This window comes from Macadamia integrifolia, unplaced genomic scaffold (genome assembly GCF_013358625.1).
Source record: "Macadamia integrifolia cultivar HAES 741 unplaced genomic scaffold, SCU_Mint_v3 scaffold527, whole genome shotgun sequence".
Lineage (NCBI taxonomy): Eukaryota > Viridiplantae > Streptophyta > Magnoliopsida > Proteales > Proteaceae > Macadamia > Macadamia integrifolia.
The window spans coordinates 167,096-192,140 of record NW_024870473.1 but is presented as its reverse complement, the minus strand read 5'-3'; the positions used below and the strand labels follow the sequence as shown (position 1 = coordinate 192,140).

General features: G+C 41.3%; 1 protein-coding gene across 4 annotated transcripts in view; it reads left to right on the top strand.

Annotated features, from left to right (window-relative positions):
- Positions 1-25,045, top strand: part of LOC122069057 — a 134,664-nt gene that overhangs the window by 4,730 nt on the left and 104,889 nt on the right. For 3 of the 4 annotated variants that reach the window (XM_042632993.1, XM_042632992.1, XM_042632995.1), the window contains exons 3-7: positions 7,257-7,366; positions 16,402-16,567; positions 16,652-16,752; positions 16,880-16,952; positions 17,079-17,214. In XM_042632993.1, the coding sequence (XP_042488927.1) occupies positions 7,257-7,366; positions 16,402-16,567; positions 16,652-16,752; positions 16,880-16,952; positions 17,079-17,214 (586 nt within the window). Of the gene's footprint in view, positions 1-7,256; positions 7,367-16,401; positions 16,568-16,651; positions 16,753-16,879; positions 16,953-17,078; positions 17,215-25,045 lie in introns of those variants that run through there. The other variant, XM_042632994.1, reaches the window with a different exon arrangement.

Below are 25,045 nucleotides of genomic sequence, written 5' to 3'. Positions count from 1 at the left end.
TCTTGAAAATTGAATCCTCCATCACTAAATTTTTTAGCTCATCATGAAAACCATGAGGCTGAATAATAGTCTCCACCTGAGATGTAGCCATAGAAGCTAGGTAATCAGCAGGTTTATTAACCTCCCTCCATACATGCTTGAACTCCTTTCTAAACAGGGTATTAGAGATGTGTAAAATCTTGCCTTTGATAGCTCTAGTTTCCCATGGCCCCTCAATTTCTCCACTTAGAATATCTATAGCCAATTTGGAATCTGACCGAATTGAGATCTCTATCATGTTGATATCTATGCATAAAGTAATTCCTCTAAGAATAGCAAGAAGTTCCAGCCATAACATATTAGTCTTCTCCCCAAGACCAGTATAAGCCATAATAGGAACCCCCTTCCTGTCCCTGATTATGCCTCCATAAGAAGCTCGGACTTGTGAGAGGGACCCCATCACAATGTAAAGCAACCATATTATTTGGAGGCATAAACCATGAGCAAGCTTTTGGGAGCATAGACATAGAGCTTGATAGCGCAGATATTGTGTTTTCAGGTCTTTGAACAGCAACTGAAACCGATAGCTTGTGGAATAGTTCTACCAGGTCTCAGACTTAACACTCAGAACAAATAACGAAAAAAGAAAAGAGAAGAAGAGAGAACAAAGGAATCAACGGGATAGGCTCTCTCAGCCTTGGGCCTTTCACCCACAACTATATTAGCTCTTGAAACTGGTCTTTCTTAGAAAAATCGGCAAGCAAGAGCTTCTTGAATTTAACAATTCAAATGTAGAAGAAACTTACAATCGATGGCCAATTTATAGTTGTGGCCTATGAATCCAAATAGGAAAGTTACAAAAAAGGAAACTGTAAGAAAACAAATCTTTGTCTTCCTTGGCCAAGAAGAAAGACAAAAAGAAACTTCTAGACAAATAACTGAATCAAATACTTGTTCACTAAGAAAACACATAAAAGTGAAACAGAATAAAACTAAGTCTCACAAAGAGATAAAAATAAGGTCAAAACTGAAATAGGTAGGAAGGAATTTTATTCTTCTAGAAGCTCAGGTTGGCTCAATTAGCTTGAGCTGGCTGGACCAAAGCTGAACCAGATCAGTGCTGGTTCTGATTCTTCCTCTTGCGATATTTTAGTCTATGCATGGGATAATCTACATCATCTCCCCCCTCTTAAAATCATTCGTCTCCAACGAATGGAGGAATGAAATGTAGTGCTCGTAGAGGTCCAGATCAAGATGTTGAAAGTCATCGGCATGGAATCATATGCTATCTTTGATGGGTCTTCCTGTTAGAGATAGTTGTAATGTTACTCTAAGGGTAGTTTAGTAATTTGACATTATGTTTTATTTTCCTTTCCCTCCTTAGGGAAGTATGTGTAATTTCCCTCCTTAGGGAGGTGTGTGTAATATCTTGTAAATATATTAATAAAGGATATATTGGTGTTAGTGAGACTTTACTCACAACACACTATTCACACATACCATCGCCTCCTCCCCTTCTTCCTCATCTACATATTCTAACTTGGTATTAGAGCATATAAGGTTGGTTTGAGAATCAAGTTTCTAGTCTCCTCCCTTCTTCTCTTCTCTTTAGAACCCTAGGTTACAAAGGGGTTCTAAGGAAAGGGACTTTAATGTGAGAAGCTTGAAGAAACTTTGAGAGAGGCATGCAAGGAGAGCATAGGGACACCAAGGGGAGTTTTTCCTTTGAAGAAAGAGACATTTGAAGGCTGCAAAAAGCAAAACCAGGCCTAGGTAAGCTCTCCGCCAGCCCTGGACCTTTTTTTCTCTTTATCTCTCATCTGGTCAGCTTTGGAGCTGAAACCAGGCCCATTTGGATCGCCCCTAGGTTGTATTCTAATCCCTATTAGTCTTGCTGCAAGCCTCCTTGAGTTGAGGCTGTACAACTCAAATTTCTGCTACTCATAGGGCACACCTGCCTTGTTTTTGGTCCTTTTTTGATCCTGAAATGTGACTGTGATGATTCCGACTGCTATGTGGTTGTGAGATATGATGGGTTTTTAGGGATATTGTGCTCTTATATGAATGTATGACCCTAACCCTTGAAGAAGGTAGATGGTGTGAATTTTTTTTTTGAAGTGTTTGCTTGGTTTGGCTGCTGGAATTGTTTTTTATTTGGTTCAAGAAAAATTTGGGTAGAGTGTGTAATCCCTATTGTGTTTCCCTACATCAACAAGAGAAGGGCTAGCATCTTCAACTAGCTAATGATTCTGCTCAATAGGAGAACTTACGGGCTTACAACCTAACATTCCTGTTTCTTTCAAGAGATTTAGAATAAACTTCCTTTGGCATATATTTATGCCCTTCTTGGATCTAGACACTTCAGTACCCAGGAAATACGTTAAGAATCTAAGATCCTTAATCTCAAACTTTTTGGTCTGATGCTCTCCTTACTACTGTTTATTTGATCAATCGTATGCCAACACAACTCCTTGGCTCCAAAACTCCCTTAGACACCTTGTCTCCTCAGTCTTCTTCTTTTTCTGTTCCCCCCAAAGTGTTTGGGTGTACCTGTTATGTCCACGTTAATAAGTCTTCTCAGACTAAACTTGACCCCAAGGCACTTAAATGTATATTTCTTGGCTACTCTTTCACTACTAAGGGATACAAGTACTATCATCCTTCTTCTATATGAAAGCTTCTCTCTAAAGATGTTATCTTCCTTGAGTCTGCACATTTTTTTGCCTCTCCTTAGCATCTTTTTTAGGGGGAGCATAATGGAAGTGAAAAGGCTATTGATGAGATCCCTTTTCTTTCCCCATTGCCTTTCTCTCCTTTTACGCTTGACATTGGGAAACATAAAGAGGTGGATGTTATTGATTTTGGTGATCATTCAAGAGGTGGTTCAGGTTTAGGTAATAAAAAGGTGACTGTTGTGTACACAAGGAAAAACAAGAAGACCTGCCAAGAGTCCTCTTTGAATCCAACTCCTGAGATCCACCCACCTCAGTTAGGTAATATCCTTCCTTCCCCATCAGAGTTAGATTTTCCTATTGCTATTAGGAAGGGAAAGAGGGCTTGTACTAATCCTATAGCCCAATTTGTTTCCTATGACTCTCTCTCTCTCCTATAAGTGTTGCATTTACTGTTGGTCTTTTATCTGCTTCTATTCCCAAGAATGTTTCTGAAGCTCAGTCTGACCCTAAGTGGAAGTAAGCCATGGTTGAGGAAATGATGGCCCTTGAAAAGAATTGTACCTGAGAATTGGTTGACCTTCCAAGGGGGAGAACTCCAGTTGGATGCAGGTGGGTCTATATAATCAAATACCGGTCTGATGGTAGTATGGTACTATTGAGAGGTACAAAGCAAGGCTGGTGGCAAAAAGATACAGTCAAGTGTATGGGATTGACTATCAAGAGACATTTTGACGCAGATTAATCACCAAAAAAGGCTTATTTTATTAGGAATAGGCCTAGGGTTGGGTTCTATACATGTTGGGCCTTTGATCCTATGTGTTTTGAGTGTAATAGGCCACTTTTATGGACCTAAACTAGGGGTTCTAAGGTTGCATACGGGATTCACTAATTTATTTCCTTTTCATTAGTTTCCTTTTCAGTTGGGTTGATTTGAGTTAAATTTGTTTCCTTAGGAGTCAAGTTATTAATTGAGTCTAGTCATTAGTAGTTAGTTTCTATTTTCAACTAGTTTCTAATTTCAGTTTTTAGTAATTATTGTATTAGGAGAATATTTGGTTTCCTTTTTGAGGAACCTTCTATTTTGTAATTCCGTCCCCTATCAACATTATAAATAAACAAAAGGAGGCTCCTAAAGCTTAGATGATTTTGATAAACAAATTAATGGCTGTTGCTATTATCTTCTACATGGAGATTTGTCTAGTGTTTGATCAAGGCTGATGGAATTGGTGTTTGATCCAATTGACTCTTTGCAGTGTGAAGCCCAAGAGGTTCTCTTCTAGTTATCTCTCTCTTTTCTTCCACACTCAAGGTGTTCCAGATCTGATCTACTGTAACAGGAATTTAATTAATTTCTTTTCTCAGTTCTGTCCAGAAAATTGAAGATTCTGTTAGCAAGTTTCAGAACCTGCCTAGACCTAATTCATCATTCCATTAGTCCCTTTATTATCTACTTCTATTCTGATTTCTGAAACCCTATAATCTGAGACTGATATTCTTAATCAGGATACTCTCAGAGAACATCAGATCAAATACTAGAGTAGTTCAAAACAAATTAATAACAAGGATGAGAACAGATCTGAGATTAAGAATATCAAGGAAAATGACTACTTTTGCCAAGCATAACTACATAAGGATAGAATGCTTCACTGATGCTGATTGGGCCGGCTCAGTCTCTGATTGGAGATCTACATCAGGCTATTGCACATTTGTAGGTGGAAACCTAGTTATATGGCGGAGTAAGAAGCAATCTGTGGTGGCTTAGTCTAGTGCAGAGGTAGAATTTAGAGCCATGGCTCATGGAGTGTGAGCTTCTCTGGTTGAGAAGGCTGGTCCAAGAATTGAGTTTTGATATTGAGGCTCCTATGACGCTTTATTGTGACAACAAGGCTACCATAAGTATAGCCCACAACCCTGTGCAACATGATAGGACGAAGCACATAGAGGTGGACAGACACTTCATTAAAGAAAAGATTGACAATTGTTACATATTTACACCTTTTGTGAGGACTGGAGATCAGCTGGCTAATATCTTCACAAAGGGTCTTCTTCATCATTAGTTCAATTCTCTACTATCCAAGCTGGGAATGCATGATATTTATTCTCCAGCTTGAGGGGGAGTGTTAGAGATAGTTGTTATGTTACTCTAAGGGTGGTTTAGTAATTTAACATTATGTTTTATTTTCCTTTTCCTCCTTAGGGAGGTATGTGTAATTTCCCTCCTTAGGGAGGTATATGTAATATCTTGTAAATATATTAGTAAAAGATATATTGGTGTTAGTGAGACTTTACTCACAACACACTAGTCACACATACCATTGCCTCCGCTCCTCCCTCTTCTTCTTCTTCTTCTTCTTCCTCTCCAACTCTTATCTCATTCTTCCTCATCTACATATTCTAACTCTTCCTTCCACTTGACAAGAAACAAATAGTACCCCTTACCACCCTACATGGTAGTAAACTTGTTATCCATGTGACATCTTCAATTACGTCATCCGTAGGGGTTGCAAATTGAGGAAGCCATAGTGTATGCTCCACATCACCCTCATTGCTATGATGGCCCACATATAGAGTGAGGTCAGCCATGTTTAAAACATTGCTTATCTTCATGTCCAATGGCAACTCCAACATATAAGCATTTAGACCAATTTGCTTTAGCACTTTGTACGGTCCCATCTTCCATGGGTATAACTTGAGGTTGGTACCTAGAGGAAAATGTTTAGGATTGATTTGAGCCATTACCATATCCAGTTGAAACTCCACTTAATGACGATCCTGATTTGCAAGAGTTTGATAGCCTTCATTGCTAATAGCAAATAGCAATTCGGTGTTGAACATTTGTATGTACCTCTTTAATGTGCTGCAAGAACTCAACCACCTCAATGCTAATTCGTGCATTAGGGGGTAGTGGTACCAAATCTCAATGGGTCTTCGTGGTTGAAGACCAAGCACTATCTCAAAAAGTGCACATCTGGTAGTGTGGTTGATGGAATTATTATATGCAAACTTGGAAATATCAAGAATAAAAGGCCATGTCTTCTCATGATCACGAACAAGATATCAAAGAAGATTATGGAGACTTGGATTCACCAGTTCCGTTTTGACCGTCCTTTTGGGGATGGAATGCCTTTGAGAACTTTAACTTAGTATTTGTCTTCATTTGCCCAATTGACACGTGTGAAGAAATCAACGTTGGACTTATTGGATCTTTAGCGTTTCATGAGAGGATTGGTCATTGGGGGTCCCTAGAAAGCCTATTTTATGAAATATTTGAGAGATCCAAAGAGGTACGAATGCTTTATTTATCACGAAGTAGAGATGAATACTATCTATGGTAGCGGCGGGAAATTCTTCGGCGTTAAATCAAGGTATTTTGGAAGAACAGGTTGTTCCAGCTCGATATCATCAAGAATTCCTGACTATTGCATGGGAACAGGTTCATCTTAAGAGCATTTTTCCCTTCCAATAGAACAAATTCACATAATGATCGGAGACTATGGATTTTGGCAATCCTTGGATACTTACTGTCTCCTTGAAGAATATCTTGGCAATATGGCTTGCATCAGACGTCTTCCGACAAGGTATAGAATAAGTCGTTATAGAGAACATGTCTACCACCAGAAAAATAGAGTCGTGCTCACGTGTTGGTGGTAAGCCAAGGATAAAGTTTCTACTGATATGCAGCCAAGGTGGATGTGGTACGGGCAATGGTGTGTAGAGTCCTGTATTCTGTTTATCTCCTTTGTCAAGCTGACATGTGCGACACCTTTGAATTATATGCTGAATATCATGCTGTAAGCGAGTTCAATTAAATAAATCAGCAACTAAAGACTGCACCCTCCCATTCCACCTCCATGTTGCTCTCTCACTAGGTGCTGTCTCAAGGATGTATTTGCGATACAAAGGCGCATACCCAAGAATAAATACCCATCATGCAAGGAATATTTATCGTCATGGCCACCTTGCTGTAATTTTTCAAAGATTTTGGAGAATCAGCGTCTAGTTAATACTCATCTTTGATATGTTCAAGTTTGGTACTTTGGGTGGTGAAGGTATTCATCATTAGCATCTTCTGGGTCAATGCATCGGCCACTTGATTCTCTTTTCCAGCCTTGTTTTTAGGAGCAATAATGAACTCTTGAAGGTATGCAATCTACTTGGCATGACGATTGCTAATAAACCTTTGAGAGCAAATATTTGAGAGCTTCATCGTACGGATAAAGAATAACTGATAGAGCTCCCCACTTCCCCACTTCCCTGTTTGCATTGTTTAATTCTAGTTTTCAAAAGACAGTAAGATTCTTCTTTAAGTTCTCCTTTGCCTATTTTTTTGTCCATCAATGGTGCATCATGCTTGTTGGTTGGTCCTTGGTGATTAGTTTATCATTTAGTTGAATTTTTTTTAATGTACATATCGCTTTGTTCTAATGAGCAAGTAGATTTTTTTCAACTGAAAAGAAAACAAGAAAAAAAAGGAGCAAGACGCTGTACTTAACGCTTGCATGACCAAATTCTTTCCTGTCTACTTATGGTTATTCCTTGCTTTTCGCCCCCCTCTTTTTTGTGTTTTAGTATGTATCTGATGTGCGATCTTTGTTTACATAGAATTTGATGCACTTACTGGAAGCAAGATTTCTTCAATGGATATTGGTGCCCCTGTTGTTCGTATGTTGTACAGTCCTACCAGTAGCCATGCTGTTATTGCTATTCTTGAGGTTGGTATCTTATTCAATCATTTTCACTTTTTGCTGTTAGAACTTTAAGGCATATTCACCTGTCGTGGCATGTGGACCTGTTCACTCAATTGTTATCTGTTTGAAATATTTAACAATTTTATAAAATGGTTATTAGTTTTATTATAATTTCCATGAATTACAGCTGTGGGTGTTTAGTCAGACTATAACTAGATGGATTCAATTCGATTAAATTTTTAGGAGTAGACTTTGATGTTTGATATGCTTGTCAAAATAGTGATAGGAACAGAAATTTTCCACAGGATTTGCTTGACCTGATTAAAGGAACAGAGCTGATTGGTCTTCCCCTGAAGGGTTAAAATAAATTTTCTGATAATGAAGGTTCGCCTGTTCTTCAATGTTCGCAATGATCCCTTCTGTTGGTGGGAATGGGAGGGACATGCGTGAAATGTCATTCAAGAGGCACTGTTACTGTTATCAAATCACAAGCCTATACTGAAGCAAATTTTTGTGTTGAAAATGTCATTTTTGCTCAGGTTTGAGTGCTTGTGGCTCGAAGGTTTTAAGTTCTCACTGATGGTAGTGGTAGAAAGCAGTGTCCTGTACATAGTATGTCTCTGTTTGTCTTAAATTTGCAAGCTGAGGCATTGAAAGAAGAGTTGAAGAAGGGGAAAATGAAAATATTTGGAAAAAGTATGCAGCAAGAGAAGTGAGATAACAATTTAACAGCCAAGATTAAAGGAGGACTGTGACAAGAAGGCAGATTCTAAAAAGGGACTGTTGACAATTTTTACTTAAGAAACTTCTATTCTCAGACATTCTGATATTGGATGATTCCTTTTTGCTGTACGTCTTCTGGTGGACCATTTGAATGATGGTAGATTCTTGTTGATAGACAGACATATTGTACTAGAACTCTATTTCTTCATAGGGGTTTGTATTGCAATCTGTCGGGCTTCTTTCTTTCCTTTTTTCCTTGGGGGGGGGGTGTGGTGGTGGTTTGGTGGATGAGTATATTGAGTTTATTTTTTAGAGCTTTGGAAGAATTTCAAGGCATTAGCTATCCTATTCCTTTAGTAATGTTTTGTTAACATAAAAAAAGAAAATGTTGTTGGATTTTAAGGAGTTGCTGATTTCTCCTCAATACTTGATGTTCTAGGTAGAAGAGTGCTGTAAAAACTGCACTTACAATAATTTGAAATTCATGGAGATCTTTTATGCCTTTGTTGCGTTCATTTGCAGAGATGAAATTAACTTTTGTTTCTTAATGCTTAGAAATGGTGTTTTGGGAAAAGTAGTGGTATTCTTGGTTTATTTTGGCTAACCAAACTGTTAATAACATTCACAAGGAAAATGCCAGATGAATGGAGCAGAAACATTGTGGTTCTGATTTACAAAAGAAACGTGATATTCAGAGCTATAACTATAGAGGCATAAAACTAATGAGTCATAAAGAAATGTGATAGAGCTACAATAACTATAGAGGCATAAAACTAATCCATCATACTATGAAATTATGGGGGAGGTTAATTGAAATCCACCTGAGAAGAAAACTAGTATTACAGAGAACCCATTGGGTTTTATGCTAAGAAGATCCAGGATAGAAGATATTTACTTACCTCGGAGACTAATGGAGTTTGTAAAAAGGATCTCCATATGGTCTTTATAGACCTAGAAAAAGCTTATGATAGAGCCCCTAAAAAGTTAATTTAGCCAATACTAGAGAAGAGAAGTGTTTCAAGTAAATATGTGACATAATTAAAGGTTTGTATAATGGTGTGGTGACTAGTGTAAGAACTCTGGAGGGGGTCCAGGTAGTGAATTCTCAATTACAATTGGGTTACATAAATGATCCGTTTTAAACCACTATTTATTTGTGCTTATGATGGATGAATTAACTAGAGATATTCAAGATGAGGTTCCTTGGTGTATGTTTTCTGTTAATGATATTTTTTTGGATGAATAAATAAATTCATTACCAAGAGGAAGAATGTACAAGGGGGGGAGAAGGGGTGGGGAAGAATAGTCCATGGCTAGCCAAACAAAGAAGACCCAAACAAATACAACTAAACAAGATCCAGAATCGGATTAGCAAGCAGGAAAAACCTAGCTAAACCAAGAAGAAAAAAGGGCACAATGCGAAGGTTCCAAAAAGGGGGGGGGGAGGCTAAGGATGGGGGAAGGTGTCAATGTGAAGGTTCCAAGAGGCAATGATATGACTGTTTCTGACGGAATTGGGCACAGGTTTGTGAGGGAGGGACTGGAGTTTGGAGGAAACATCAAAGGAGATTGCTTTCCAAATCTCATCAAAGGATCGGGAGTTGGAAGACCATCTTCGGATGTTGTGCTCCATTCAGATATGATTGATGGTAGCCAAAAAAGCTAGCTTCCCAATAGTATCACAGATATGGGATCCTGAGAAGGCCATGTCAATCCAAATCCACTCTCTGTCAAAAGGAAGAATAGGCCTCGAAGAAGGCCAGCCCTTGGAGAGGACCAATTTCCATATGGAGGAGGAAAAGGGGCAAGAGAAGAAGAGGTGAGGAATATCCTCAGAGTCATGGGGACAAAGACAACAGGAGGAGGATATGGGGATATGGCGGTGGATGAGGAAGGCCTGGGTGGGAAGACAGTTGGAGAGACTTCTCCAAAGAGTAAAACTATGGCGAGGAATGTGGCCCTTGAACCAAACAAGGTTACACCAAGGAACCATAAGACCGGAGGATCGAACAAAAGACCAAGCCGAGGTAGAAGAAAACATCCCATTGGATGAGTGGATCTAGTTGCATTTGTCCTCTCTACCACGGTGTCCAGGAGGAAGAGGAGGGAGGGAGGACCAGAGGTTAAGAAGGGGGGGAGAAGGAGGAGGGGACAAGATGCTAGACACAGTGGCACCTTTGGGAATACTAGAGGCATAAATGGTTCTTGGGGAGACTAAGGAGGCCAGGATTCCAGCTGGGTGCCAAGGGTCCATCCATAAGGAAGTAGTCTAGCCATTTCCAATGGAAAATGATATGGCATTAAGAGCCAGAGGATGAAGAGAGAGAATTTTCCTCTAGATCCAAGAACTGTTCGGAGGAACCGGGACAATCCAAAGAGGGTGGTGCTTGAGGTGGTAGGAGTGGATTCAGTCAACCCAGATGCTCTTGTGTTTGGATACAATTTTCTAAATGAGCTTGAGAATACCTGCTGAATTGACATCTTGGATTCTCCGAATGCCAAGACCCCCTTCCGCTTTGGGAAGGCAGATCTTGCTCCAACTAAGAGGGTGCAGGAACCTGGAGGTATCCGCCCCTTTCCAAAGGAAGGAGTAGAAGATTCCTTCAATGGTTTTGATGGTGGTGGCCGGAAGGGAGTAGACACCAGACCAGTAAAGATACGTGGATTGGAGAACCGAACGGATGAGGGTAAGGTGGCCAGCATAAGAGAGCAACTTGCCTTTCCAGAGCTGGAGCTTCTTCCTCAGGATGTCCAGCAAGGGGGAGTGATGATAGGAGGAGAGCCTGGAGGAGATGAGAGGGAGACCCAGGTACTTAACAGGTAGGGACCCCAAGGAGAATCCACTAATGCCAAGCAGGTGATCTTGGAAGTCAGGGGAGACTCCAGAAAGGAAGAGGTTAGATTTGAGTAAGTTGATGCTAAGACCAAAGAGATTCTCGAAGGATCGAAGAGAATCCATAATGGTGGAGATGGAGAGAGGATCAGCTTTGGAGAAGATCATAATTCGTCAGTGAAAGTAAGGTGAGTGAGAAGGTTGGATTTGCACTTGGGAATAGGAGAGATCAAGTGGAGGTCCGTGGCCGATTGGATGGATCTAGACAGGACCTACAGGGAGAGGGAAAAAAAAGGGAGAGAGAGGGAAACCTTTCCTAATTCCTCTCTTAGAAGGAAAATAACCAGCAGGGCCACCATTAACGAGGACAAAGAACATGGGAGAGGAAATACAGTTGTAGATCCAGTGAACAAAGGATGGAGGGAAAGATATGGTGAGGACTCTGGATACGAAGTCCCAACTCAGCTGATTGATTAGGACTGACAAGGATGCTAATGACTTCTTTGATTTTGTTGGAGAGAATCTTAGCCACAAATTTATAGAGCAAATTGCATAAGGAGATTGGCCTGAAATCATTCATGGAGACCGCTCCCTCCTTTTTGGGAATGAGACAGAGGAAGGTATGGTGGACTCCACGAATCTAGTTGGGATTCAGGAAAAAACTCCGAACAACATGGATAAGATCATACCGGATAATGTTCCAATAAGAGGAGAAGAACCCCATCCTCAAACTGTCAGGGCCAGGGCTTGGGCCTAGGGGCTTTATTGGCCTTACGGGAGAGGATAACCGACGGAATTTCTTCCTCAGAAAGAATGGACTAAAGGTAAGGAACTGGTCTTTAGGGACAAATTTATTAAGAAGGTGAGGAATAGGGGGTGGGGGAGCCGACGGGGGAGGGTGAAGAATGCTCTGGAAGTGAGAGACAACTTCGGCTTTGATGTCCACCGGGTTGAGGATCTCGATGCTAGAGGAAGAGATGAGCTTGGGGATAGAGTTCGCATTATTGCGAGCCTTGAGAGACCTGTGAAAGTAGGCAGTGTTTGAGTCTCCAAAGTTGAGCCATTTGATGCGGGCTTTCTGACGGAGAAAACTTTCCTCCTGACTTAGAAGTAGGGAGAGCTTAGTAGCCAAAGACTTTTCCTCAGCACGAGGGAGGGGCTGAGGAGATCAGACTGGATTCTGGCTTGGATGGAGGAGAGCCTATCTCGACAAGATGAGACGCGAGAAGAGATATTGCCAAAGGTGGAAGAAGTCCAGATCCTGAGGGAGGCCTCGACATTCTTGAGCATCTTGGCTAGGGCAATGAGGGGAGAAAGGGAGGGGTTAATGGGAATGGTCCAAGCATTCATCACTAAAGGAAGGAACTCAGGGTGAGACCGTGGAGACCCACATATCAAAGAACTTAAAGGGCTTTGGACCGAAGGAGCGGAAGGGGAGGACGTGGATAGAGAGAGGGTTGTGATCAGAAGTCCCCGGGAGCTCAAAGCAAGCATGGGAGGATGGAAAGGGGTCAAGCCATGCTTCATTGAGTAAGGCTGTATCCAGTTTGTAAGCCATATGGAGGCTACCAGACCTTCTGTTGTGCCAGGTTAGCTTAACTCCTGACCATCGAAGATCATTAAGGCTAAGGTCCTTAATGCAGTCATTGAAGGAATCAACTACATGGTGATCAATGGGGTTTCCTCCGTGCTTCTCATGGCTGAATCGGATGACTTTGAAGTCACCCACAATGCCCCTAGGGCTAGAACCCGTAGATCGGCTAAAGGATTAAAGCTCAGCCCAGAGGGAAGCCCTGCGAGGGGCAAGATTGTGGGTATAGATGACAGAGGTAACAGATGTGGGCACCGGAGGGGTGGGAGATGGAGAGGTGAATTACTTGGGCAGAGGAGGAGATGGCATTAATGAGGAGAGAATTAGGATCCCAGAGAACCTAGATTCTGCCATTGGGACTGTAAAGGTAATTGGAGATGTGAGATCAGGATGAAGTGATAGAAAAGATGATACGCGGGGCATTAGCTTCAAGAACTCTTGTTTCAAGAAGGCAACAGAGATTGGAGAGGGAGGAGCGGATGTGGGATCTAATGTCAGCTTGTTTAGACGAGGAGTTGAGACCTCAAACATTCCAAATATTCCAGAGGATCATTGGAGACCAAAAGAGGTGGGCAGCAATTGCTCCATAGAGCAGAAAGTATGTGAAGCAGAGGAAATTCTCTGGAGAGAGGATCGACGGGCATATCCAATGACCGGAGAGGTGGTGGAATTTGGATTGACCTTAAGTGTGGATGACAACTTGGTAGAGGTGGAAGTGGATTTTTTCTTCTTTTTGGATGGCTTCACCAAGGGGGAATGGCCAGTGGGAGAAGTTTCTATTGCAACAGGGGTAAGGGACAGGGATGAGGTTGAATGGACAAGGTGCTGGTAATTAACTTCACAACTTGAAGTAACTAATTCAGAATCATGGGGATCAGTTCTCGTAGGCTCAATAGCAGTAGCAATCTGATTAGCCGAGATAGCCGAGGGAGCTGGGCATACGAAGAGAGTAGACAAGGAATCTTGCACTGTGATAGGTTCACCCAAGGTCAAATTGGCAGCGAGCATAGGGGCATTGGCCACTTGTCCAAAGAGGGGAACAACGGCTAATGATGCAGTCCGGTTGGGGCCTTCCAAGGCCAGAGATATATCATTGACGACGATAGTCTGATTGGGGCCTTCTAAGGCTAGAGAATTTTTAGTGACAGGAGAGCCTTCCAAGGCCAGGTAATTCCATCTGGACCAAGGCTCCTAGAGAGGCGGGCGAGGAGCTCAAAGGAACATTAGTCGTTGAGGGATGGGAATTATCGGCTAGAAGAATAGCAGCAGCGACGGCAGGATTGGGGGATCGACAGCAGCATGGGCGGCTTCCAATGCCGGAGCTACAGAAGAGGCAATGGCAAGCAGTGGGGGTGTGGGCCTAGACAGGCAAGATAAGGAAGTCATAATTATGGTAGCAGGCAAGTAGGCAGGAGAAGAGCTGGCGGAAGCTTGTAAACGTGAAGAGCAGATGGCGGGCGAGGCAAGACAAGGAAGTCACAGTTCTGTTAATGATATTGTTTTGGTGGATGAGACAAAAGCATGGATTAATGCCAAGTTGGAGTGTGGAGATTAACTTTAAAATTAAAAAGGTTTTAAGATAAGTAGGACAAATTAGTTACAAGAGAACAGATAATGAGGTGGTGAAAATTGATGAGAGGGAGGTTTTGCAAAGTGATAATTTTAGGTATCTGGGCTCAATCACAAGTAAAGAAGGTGATATAATGGATGATGTTTTAAAAAGAATTAAAATAAGATGGATGAAATCGAGAGGTGCATTTGACATATTCCTTTGAAACTTAAATGAAAATTTTATAGGATAGTCATACGACCGGCTATGATATGGTGTAGAATCATGGTTCAAGAACTCGATCGAAACCTACGAAATTTCGTAGGTTTTAACCGTATCCCCAAGGGTCGAAATAATATGTCCTTTGACTTTTAAAAGTCACAGGTTTCCACCATGTTTCGACATGTTTTGATCGAAACATGGAAAATTTCGACCAAACCAATTGGTTCACCCAAAAGGGTTGAACCAGGTCCTATATAAGTTAGTTTGAAAAGAAATCCAAGCCTTCTTTAGAAAAATTTGACCCTCACTTAGTTTTTTCTCCTAGGAGTGGGAAACTTGGGGAAACAGTGGAGATTTCCATATTTTGCCTAACAAAGTTGAATCTAAGGGTGGTTCTTGCTTCATCTACTTAAGAAAGACAGCTTGGACCAAAAAGGTAAGTCCCAGCTTCCCAAAATTCATTTTCTTAAAGAATATACTTGTAAATAGAGTAGAATTATATAAATTTTTTATATGTTATTTAGGAGGACCCGATCTACACACGGTGGCCGAATTTTTTTTTGCATGTTAGTGCTTTTTTTTTTTTTATTTTCTGTTTTTGAAAATGCATTTACTTACAACATATTTTAGTCAACAACTCAGTGTAATGATCATAGTTGTCATGGCGTCGCCTAGGTGGCGATTTGGCATCCTGGCGGAAAAAGAAGTTCGTGGCAGTGCTACAATTTACGTGACTCACAAACGGCGGTCGCCATTGGCTGATAGGTGTTTTCATGGCATTGCCATGGATGGTGCCATGGACGCCAAGTCACGCCTGATTCACTAGGCAGTCGATTTTTTGTAAAATACAGGGTGATTTTGATAGGGCTATGTTGATTTTTGATGATTTGATGTTGCTTAATTTTAGTTTTATATGTTATAGGGTATATACTGTAGGCTTGTAGCATGCTAAATAACTTTAGAAAATGGGGGAAATAAAAAAGTAGCATACTAAATAACTTCAGAAAATAGGAAAAATAAAAAATGACACATGGGCGATTTGACCGCCATGGCAATGCCATAACGGGCGATTCATCGCCAAATTGATTAGCCACCCCTCCACCGCCTTGGATCAATTTGACGCCGTGACAATTATGGTAATGATTACTAAACCTTTGGTTCACCACACATGTATGACTTTATGTGTTTTTTTTTTATGAGACTAATGATATGAATGTGTTAGAAATGTCTAAAATAGGATGTATACAAAAAATCAGGTAAAAAAAAAAAAAACACTGTTTGGGGGTCAAAACCTAAGTTTCCACCAAACTGGGAAAAATTCCTTGGTTTCCTCGAAATTTCCCAGGTTTCGACCGAAATTTCGGTCTCCCGAAGGGTCGAAACCTGGTCGGAACCCGATACCTTGAACCTTGTGCAGGATGTTGGGTAGTTGGAAAGCATTATGTAGATAAACTCAGTGTAGCAGAAATGAGGATGTTGAGATGGATGAATGGTAAAACTAGGAAGGACGAAGTAAGGAATGATCATGTTAGAACTGGTTTGTGTGTAGCTCTGACACATGATAAGCTATGAGAAATTCGTTTGAGGTGGCATAGCAACGAAGGCTTTGGATGCTCCAGTTCGGAGGAGTGATTTGATTCAGATTAAAGGAACTAAAAGAGCTTGGGGCTGATCTAAAATGACCTTAGGATAAGTGGTGAGGAAAGTCATGTATAGGCCTTATATCTAGTATGATGTTTGAATAGATCTGATTAGATGGCAAGCATCCATGTAGCCGACCCCATTTAGGTGGGATAAGGCTGAGTTGTTATAATAGTAGTGGTATTTCTAGGGAAAGTTGTAATATTAATTTTTTTTTTCTTTTCATTTAATATCTTTGTATGTGTACAGGGTTGTGAGCATATATGTTATCCCGAATTTCTGTGCTTTTTCTCACAATGGGTTTGGAACTGCTGGTAGTATAGTGAATATTTTTTGTTCTAGTCTGGATTGTTGTGATGATTGGACAGTTTTCTTCTGTTTTTGTTTGTTTGCTGTTCTTTTTTGGGTTTTTTAACTTTGACTTGCATACTGTTTTTCCTTTGAGTGTGGGAATTTTTATTTTGTGTGTTGGCCTATAGCTAATTTCTTTTATCTTCTAGGATTGCACAATCCGATCTTGTGATTTCGACACTGAACAGACTTGCGTGTTACATTCACCTGAAAAGAAAACGGAACAAATTTCTTCAGAAACAGAAGTCCATATGGCATTGACCCCTCTCCAGCCTGTTGTTTTTTTCGGTTTCCACAGGCGGCTGAGTGTAACAGGTTGTAATTTTGCTTAATAATTTTTTGTGATCTGTTTCACCTTATGATTTCGTCTAAACCTTTCATTGGTTGGCCTGCACAAAGTGGTTGGAACTGTTGAAGGGGGAAGGGCACCAACGAAAATAAAGACAGATTTGAAAAAACCAATTGTTAATCTTGCTTGTCATCCTCGCCTACCTGTCTTGGTAATGTGCTTAATTTAACTTAAAATTATCTTGATGCCCTTACCTTAGCCACTAATGTGCACAACTCAGGTCGAAGTGGCCGATTGTCTGTTATTGGGGAGACTTCTAATATTTTGTGTGGTTTCAGTATGTAGCTTATGGGGATGGTTTGATTCGAGCTTACAACGTCCATACCTATGCCGTTCATTACACACTGCAACGTAAGATGGGTTACAAATTTATTTAGTCTCAACTATTAACTTTATAAGAAATATCTCTTAGAAAATGCTATCTTTCTGAATAAGCGATATATTTTCGTATTATGTTTCCCTTGTTCCTTGATACAGTTGATAATACTATTAAGCTCATTGGTGCTGGTGCATTTGCTTTTCATCCAACTTTGGAGTGGATATTTATTGGTGACAGACGGGGTACACTTCTGGCGTGGGATGTTTCAACTGAGAGACCAAATATGATCGGAGTGTAAGTTTTTGTTGGTTATCTTTAAAGAGTGCTTTGTTTCCTTTTTTGTTTTTCTAATCTTGGGATAAGGGGGAAGTGGGTATTCGTGCCTCAAGAATAAGTATCTTGATCTTTTGATATCCATGTTTCCATGTTTTGCTTACTACCAAATGCAAATGGACTTGAGCGCAGCCCAGGCTGAACTGTCTTATGTTATTTTTGTTTATTTATATCTAGTAAGAGTATATGAGAGCATGTATCGGTTGGAGGGCTATGGGTGACCATAGACCTCCATACTGTGGGATTATATTTGATAAATTGTTGTTAGTGTCCTATTAGGTTTAGATAGTTGTTAGCTAAGTTAGAGTTAGTTTCCTTTTTTGATTATGCCTTATACTTTCCTATTTGTGTTATGACATTGTAATAGCTAGTTTTTATATTGAATGAAAGGGGTCATCCCAACCACACAGTTGTGACTCCCAAGTTACACCAATCTCTTTGTGTCTCTTTTATTTCTTCTTTGATTCTGGTTTTCAAATCTTTACATGGTATCAGAGGCCTGAAGAAGAAGAAGAAGAAGAAGAAGAAAAAAAAAGAAAAGAAAAAAAAAAGGCAACTCTGCATTAGATTATTGCTATTAAAAAAGTCCTGCTGTTTCAATCATATCTGCTGCTATGGTTTTGTCGTCGGTAGGTTGTGAGTTGCGAGGAAGAAGTCTTCTGCAGTCTGTTGGGTACATGGTGTGTTTGCCGTATCCCTCTGGTATCAGTGATTTGACTCTATTTTCTATTGGCGTCCTTCGAGAGTGAGCTTTGCGTCTTCTATTTGATTCTCAAAAGCAAGATTTGCATCTGGAAGGGTTTTGGAATCGATCGAGGTGTCTTCTCTTGGTTTCGCCTTGGCCTCCATATCTGATTTGGTTTATCAATGCTACGCCTGGTTTGCTTCTGCTGGTTACTTCTTGTTCGATCATCCTGATTTGATGGTTCTTCTGCTGGTTCTGGCTTCTGGTTGTAATGATTGCAGCAGTGTATAGAACACTCATGCTATTTGCTTCTGTTTTTATTAGTTATTTGTTGCTTTAATTTGCTGCCGTGGTTAATGCCCCCTTCGCTGAGTGTTTTCCACCTCCTAGTTTGCACATGGAGGTTGAAGGTTGAAGATGATATTGGCAGGCTGTTTGGTTCCTTCTTGCTAGGAAGAAGAAGAGTCCCTCATAGATCGTGTTTACCCTTTTTTTTGGTTCAGCCTCCTTGTTTTGTGAGTTGTCCTATTCCTTGTTGGTTTCTATTTGTTTAAGTTTCCCTATTTGTCCCTCGTTACTTTTCCTTATCCTCCCTTGTCTTTTTTTTTTTCTTTGAATGAATAAAATATATATTAACCCAAGAAGACAATATACGAGGGAAGAAAAGGGGGGGGGAAGGCACACGGCCAGCTAAGGGAACAAGCCCAAACAAAAAAAGGAGAAAAGATCTAATGGATACAAGCCCTCAAGGGGAAGGGGGGAGGAGAATAGAAGGTGTAAGATTCCAGGAATCAATAATAGGCCTATTTCTAGGGGAGTCAGGGACCCGGCGGGGCGGGAGGGTAGCAATTTTGGTGGAGACCTCAAATGAGATGGCATTCCAAATCCTTTCAAAGGATCAGGAGTTGGACGTCCTTCTTCGAAGGTTCCTCTGCATCCAAATATGGTTGATGGTGGCACAAAAGGCGAGCTTCCCAACTAGTGTCACAAATGGTGGGGCCATGAAAGATCTTATCAATCCAAAACCATTCCCTACTAAGAGTGAGAACTCTTCTATTGGAGGGCCAATAGCTAGAAAGAACTTTTTTCCAGATTGAAGAGGAGAAGGTGCAGGAGAAAAAGAGGGGGGGACTGGAATGTGGCGATGGATGAGGATAGACTGCGTAGGGAGGCAGTTGGTGAGAGCCCGCCATGCTATGAAGCTGTGGCGGGGGATGTGGCCTTTGAACCATAGGACTTTGCACTAAAGGGCAGGTTGGGCTTTAGTCCTAACAAAGTTCTAGGCACAGGAAGAGCTGAACGTCTTGGTAGGAGAAGGATTCTAGAGAATGGAGTCCTCCCTCTCTCTATGCCTGGGGGGAAGAACGGGAAGAGAGGTCCAGATGCTGTTCAGAGAAGGAGGAAGTGGAGAGGGGGCCTATCCATCATTAAGGAGGACGGAGGAGACAAAAGCCATCCTGTCCAACCCTGAGGAGTAAACAATTCTGAGACTAAGAAGATGAAGGAGGACTTTGGAAGGGTGCCAAGGATACAGCCAAAGAGAAGTAGAAGCTCCGTTCCCGATGGAATAGCAGATAGCCTCTAGCGCCAATGGTCTTAAGAGGAGGATGCCCTACCAAACCCAAGAGGAATCAAGACCAAGAACAGTGGACCAAATGGAGTTGGATTTCAGGAGGTAAGAGTAGACCCACGAGACCCAGATGCTGCTCTTTTAAGAAGCAATTCTATAGATCAGCTTGAGGATTCCAGCTGCATTCATGTCTCTAATGGGCCTGAGGCCAAGACCTGCCTCGGCTTTAGGGAGGCAGATAGAACTCCAGTTGGATGGGCGGTGGAACTTGGTGGAGTCGGATCCTTTTCAGAGAAAAGAGCTAATAAGAGACTCAATAACTTTGATGGTTGGGGGAAGGAGAACAAAGATCTCAGACCAGTAGAGGTACATGGATTGAAGCACATATCTGGAGAGCTCAAGGCAACCCCTATAGGACAACTTGCTCTTCCATAGTTAAAGTCTTTTCCGCAAGAGGTCGAGGATTGGGGTACAATGATGGGCAGAAAGCCTGGCAGGAATGAGAGGGACGCCAAGGTATTTGACAGGGAGGGAGCAGAGGGAGAAACCCGTGATATCAAGAAGGCAGGCTTTCAGAGTTTCAGAGATCCCAGAGGTGAAAAGACGAGATTTAAGAAGATTAGTGCTAAGGTTTGAGAGGGTCTCTAAGAGGAGAAGAGAGGACATGATGGAGGAGATGGAGGTGGGATCTGCTTTTGAAAAGATCATAAGATCATCCACGAAAGAAAAATGGGTTAGTGAAAGAGATTTGCATTTGGGGATGAGGGAGATGATGTGAAGATCAGTGGATGATTGGATGGATCTGGAGAGAACTTCCAGGCTAAGGGAAGAAGAGGAAGGGGGATAGGGGCAGCCCTGACGGATTCTTACTAAAGAGGGAAAAAAGCCTACAGGGCTACCATTGACAAGAATAAAGAACCGAGGGGTGGAAATTCATGCAAAGATCCCTCGGACAAAATTTGACAGAAAGGACATTTGGAGGAGGGTGTAACAGAGGAAATCACAACGGGTGGAATCAAAAGCCTTGTGGATATCAATTTTAAGGAGAGAAGTTGAACCATGGGATTTGCACTCGAAGCCACGAACAATTTCATGGCACAAGATAATATTGTTAGCTATGCTCCTCCCAGAGATAAAGACAGACTGTTTTTGATTGACAAGGGAGTCAATGACCTTCTGGATGCGGAGGGATAGGATTTTGGCAATGAACTTGTAAATCAAGTTACAGAGGGAAATGGGTCTGAATTACTGCATGGAAGAGGCACCATTGGACTTAAAGATAAGGCAAAGGAAGGTGTGATTAACACCACTGATTTGGCTGGGGTTAAAGAAACTCCTAATTGGTTGGATGAGGTCATCTTTAATGATGTCCCAACAAGAGGTGAAGAATCCCACACTGAACCCATTAGGCCCAGGAGCTTTGTTGCCCTTGTGGGAGAGGACAGTAGAGGTGATTTCTTCATTAGAGGGGATGGATTGAAGGGAGGGGATGAGGTGCTCCGGAAATGAATTTGTTGATTAGAGATTGATGGATAGGAGGGGGTGAGAGGGGACGGGGGATTAAAGAGCTTAGAGAAGTAGGAAGAGGCCTCAGATTTGATCTCCTCGGGAGAGCGAAGCAAGGATCCATTCCTAGAAGAGAGGAAGGAGATGGAGTTGGCATTAGTACGAGCTTTGACAGAACGGTGGAAGAAAGCACTGTTGGAGTTTCCAAGCTCCAGCCACTTGATATGGGAATTCTATTTGAGGAAACTTTCTTCCTGGGTAAAGAGTAGGGAAAGCTCCAAGGAGAGGGACTTTTCTTCCTCGACAAGGGAAGTATTGAGAGGATCAAGCTAAAGCCTAGACTTAATAGCTTCCAGACTAGACTTGAAGGAGGCGGTCCTATCAGAGATGTTGTCGAAGCACTGAGAGTTCTAGAGTTTAAGGGCTGCCTTGACGTTTCTAAGCTTCTTGGAAAAGGAGATGTGCAGGGGGAAAAAGGCATGCACTGGGATACACTATGCCTCATGAACCAGGGGAATGAAATCCTTGTGGAGGGACCACATGTCAAAGAACTTGAAGGGCTTGGGGCCGAAAGAGGTTGAAGGATGAATCAGGAGAGAGATGGGACAGTGATTAGAGATGTTGGGCAAGTCGAAAGTCGTATTAGGAGGAGGGGAAGGAGTCAAGCCAAGCTCCGTTCACAAGCACCCTGTTTGGTTTGCACACCACACGATTAGTGCCACTTCGACGATTATTCCAGGTAAACTTCGAACTTGACCAATGGAGGTTATTCATGCCAATGTCCTCAAGACAATCGTTGAAGGCCTCAATAGAGAGGAGGTCAATGGGATCGCCTCCAACTTTTTCATGACCAAGTCTAACGACATTAAAATCACCGGCAAGACCCCAAGGGGAGGAGTCAACAGACGGGGCTAGGGATCGAAGGTTATTCCATGAGGGGAGCCTCAGATGCAGGATTAAGGGCATAAACGATAGTGAGGAAACATCTATTAGCCCTCGAGGGATCGAAGATAGAGAGATGGACATATTGGGATGAGGCATCAAGGGAAGAGATATTGAGGAGAAGAGGGTCCCAAAGGATCCAGATTCGACCATTGGGGCAATTGGCATAATTGGCAAGGAATGACAAAGAAGAAGCAATAGAGGAGGCAATGCGGGAAGTATTTGGATTAAGGACTCTAGTTTCTAGAAGACAGTAGAGAGGGAAATGGGAGGATTTAAGGAGGGATTGGGTGGAGACATTTTTCGTCGAGGAGTTAAGCCCCCAGACATTCCAAATAGACCAAGGGGTCATTTGGGGGGAGAGGATGGTGGGATCGGTTGCTTTGAGGAGCAGAAGGAATGCCGTTGGCTAGCAGTAGAAGAGCTTCTCTTGCGATGATGGTATTTACGGATAGGAGATAGTTGAGGAGAGCAAGTCTTCTGGGTTAAGGATTGGACATAGTTGGGGTGGAAGGCTTCGGGTTTATGGGGGGTGCTTGGATTTGGTGGGGATCAAAGGGGCTTTCTGGTGGTGGGTGGCTGGCAAGCAGGGAGCAGGCAGTGGTCCAAGGCTTTCAAAGATGGTTGGGGTAGTGGGGGGCACACGTCGTAATGAAAATAGGTCTCCCAAGGGGGCCAGTAGTAGCAAGCAAGGTTCGAAATCTAGTTTCTTTTTGGTGTTTCGGTGGGTTCAGAAACTGAAGTTTCGTTTCGTTTCGGCGAAATTTTGGCCGAAATGGTGTATTTTTTTTTATTGTTTCAGTTGGCTATTTCGTTGGTCAAACAGCCATATTTTGACCTGAAACTTGGTGGGTAACTTATTTTAAGGTTAATAAACATGCTTAGAACATAAAAATGAAAAAATATTAGGACATGACATTGTTTTAGCGTTGCACCTTTGTTTGGCAGTAACCGCCGAATTGTTCTAAAAATTTTACCTGGTTTTGGAGAAAGAACTTTACATTTCCTAAGCTTTGAATGTGTAGATCTTGTAGGAGTCCAATGGAAGTGAAAATGTGTAATTCCTTTTGTGTCTTTGCCCCACTTAGCTTACCTAAGGACCTGTTGAAAATTCTGGTTTATTACAACCTTCCTTGTGGTATTTAATATCTGGGTGGGCCCATAGGCGATCAAAAATGGGTTATTGGAACCTCAGATCACATCAATTGGCGACACTACTCTAATGATTTGGCCTTTTTATATTGGACAGCCAGTCATTGCTTTAGAGATATTAATTTGGTGGCTGATCTTTTGGCCGAGAGGGGTGCATTCTCTGAAGTGTAATATACTAGTATTTGGTTCCCTTATCCAAATTGTCACTTCAGCCTTGATTTATCTCTGTATGATTCTGGTGTAGGGGATCTGCTGATGGCATTGCCGAAGGTTACTGTCTTGCCAGTTTTAGGTTTTCCTACTCTGCTGATGGCGATGCCATAGGTGGAGTGTCAGGAAAATTTTATTCTTTTGTTAAGTCTGGGAATGCCCTTAACTACAATCCTGTACATCCTTTTATATCTTAATATACTTTGCTGAACATAGAAAAAAAGCAGTAGTGACCCCAATTAAATGCGTGGTTGTTTTCCCTATTTTCTAACATTATTTAGTATGCTATATATTAATAATAAAAATCAACATTAAGCCACATCTAGTCACAAAAAAATTTACATTAATCAAGTCATAAAAAAATTACATTTAGAGAAATGTTCTTGTTCTCTAATAAGTTTGATTGGTCAGATGATTTTATTTTTACTCGAGACTTTTTGTATTAGGTAGAGCACAAAATTACATTTCCAACAAGTCTAAGATTATTTAAAATCTAAGTTATAATGGCAAAGTTATATTCTGGTCAAACTAATTTTAGAATGCATGAATGCTGTTAAAATCGCCTGAATGAAAATAATAATATGGATATCAAACAAAAGATTATTTTACCTCAGTTTGGTTACAACAATGTTCTTACCATGACAAGATGTATGAAATTTTCAAAACTGAGAAAACCCAAGCATCTGAATGTTGAAAATCGCCCCTACAAAAAAAAAAAAAAATCCAATTTTTGTTCTTGGACTAGAGGATTAACTTTTTATCATTTATCATTTTATTTTTTAAACTATTTTTATTGGATTCAAATAGGGAGGTATTCAAATAGGATGGAAGAGTACTTGTATGGGATGAGGACATTATGAAGCGATGGGGGAATTATTTTTGCAAATTACTAAATGGATAAACCTTGATTGTTAGGATGGAATAGACTGGAGGATTGACTTTTTATCCTTTTGGAATTTTATTTTTTAAACTATTTTATTTTTATTCAAATAGGGAGGTATTCAAATAGGATGGAAGAGTACTTGTACGGGATGAGGACATTACGAAGTGATGGGAGAATTATTTTTGCAAATTGCTAAATGGATAAACCTTGACTGTTAGGATGGAATTGGACATCAAACCAATCCACCTCAAGGACAACTACTACAGGTTGGCGAAATCGAAGTTAAAGAGGCCCTATTAAGGATGAAGGTAGGTGAAACACCTGGGCCAAATGAGATCCCAATTGAAGTGTGAAAGTGCTGTGCCTAGGATACAACGTGATTTCTTAGCTAACAAAGCTGTTTAATAAGTTTTTTTTTTGGATGAATAAATAATTTGTTACCAAGCAAGAGGAAGAATATACAAAGGGAAGGGGGGAGGAGAAGGCTTAAGCCAACAAGGAAAATCCAACCCAAGGGGGCAATCAAAACTAAAACTAACCAAAACTAAAACTGAACAGGAAACAAAATAATAGAACAACTAAAGCCAATATAACATTCAAAATAACAACCAAAATCATCGCGAGATGAGGAGGTGAGGGCCTCAACTAGGGAAAAGGGGGGGGGGAGTCCATGATGACACCAGATGGAGGGATGAGATCCACCCTCACGTTGTAAGAAGTGATGATATGGGTGTTTCTAAGGGAGTTGGTGACAGGGCGGCCATGGAGGGTATGGATTTTGGTGGTAACATCAAAGTAGATAGCTTTCCAAATCTTATCCAGAGAGAGAGATTTGGGGGTCCAT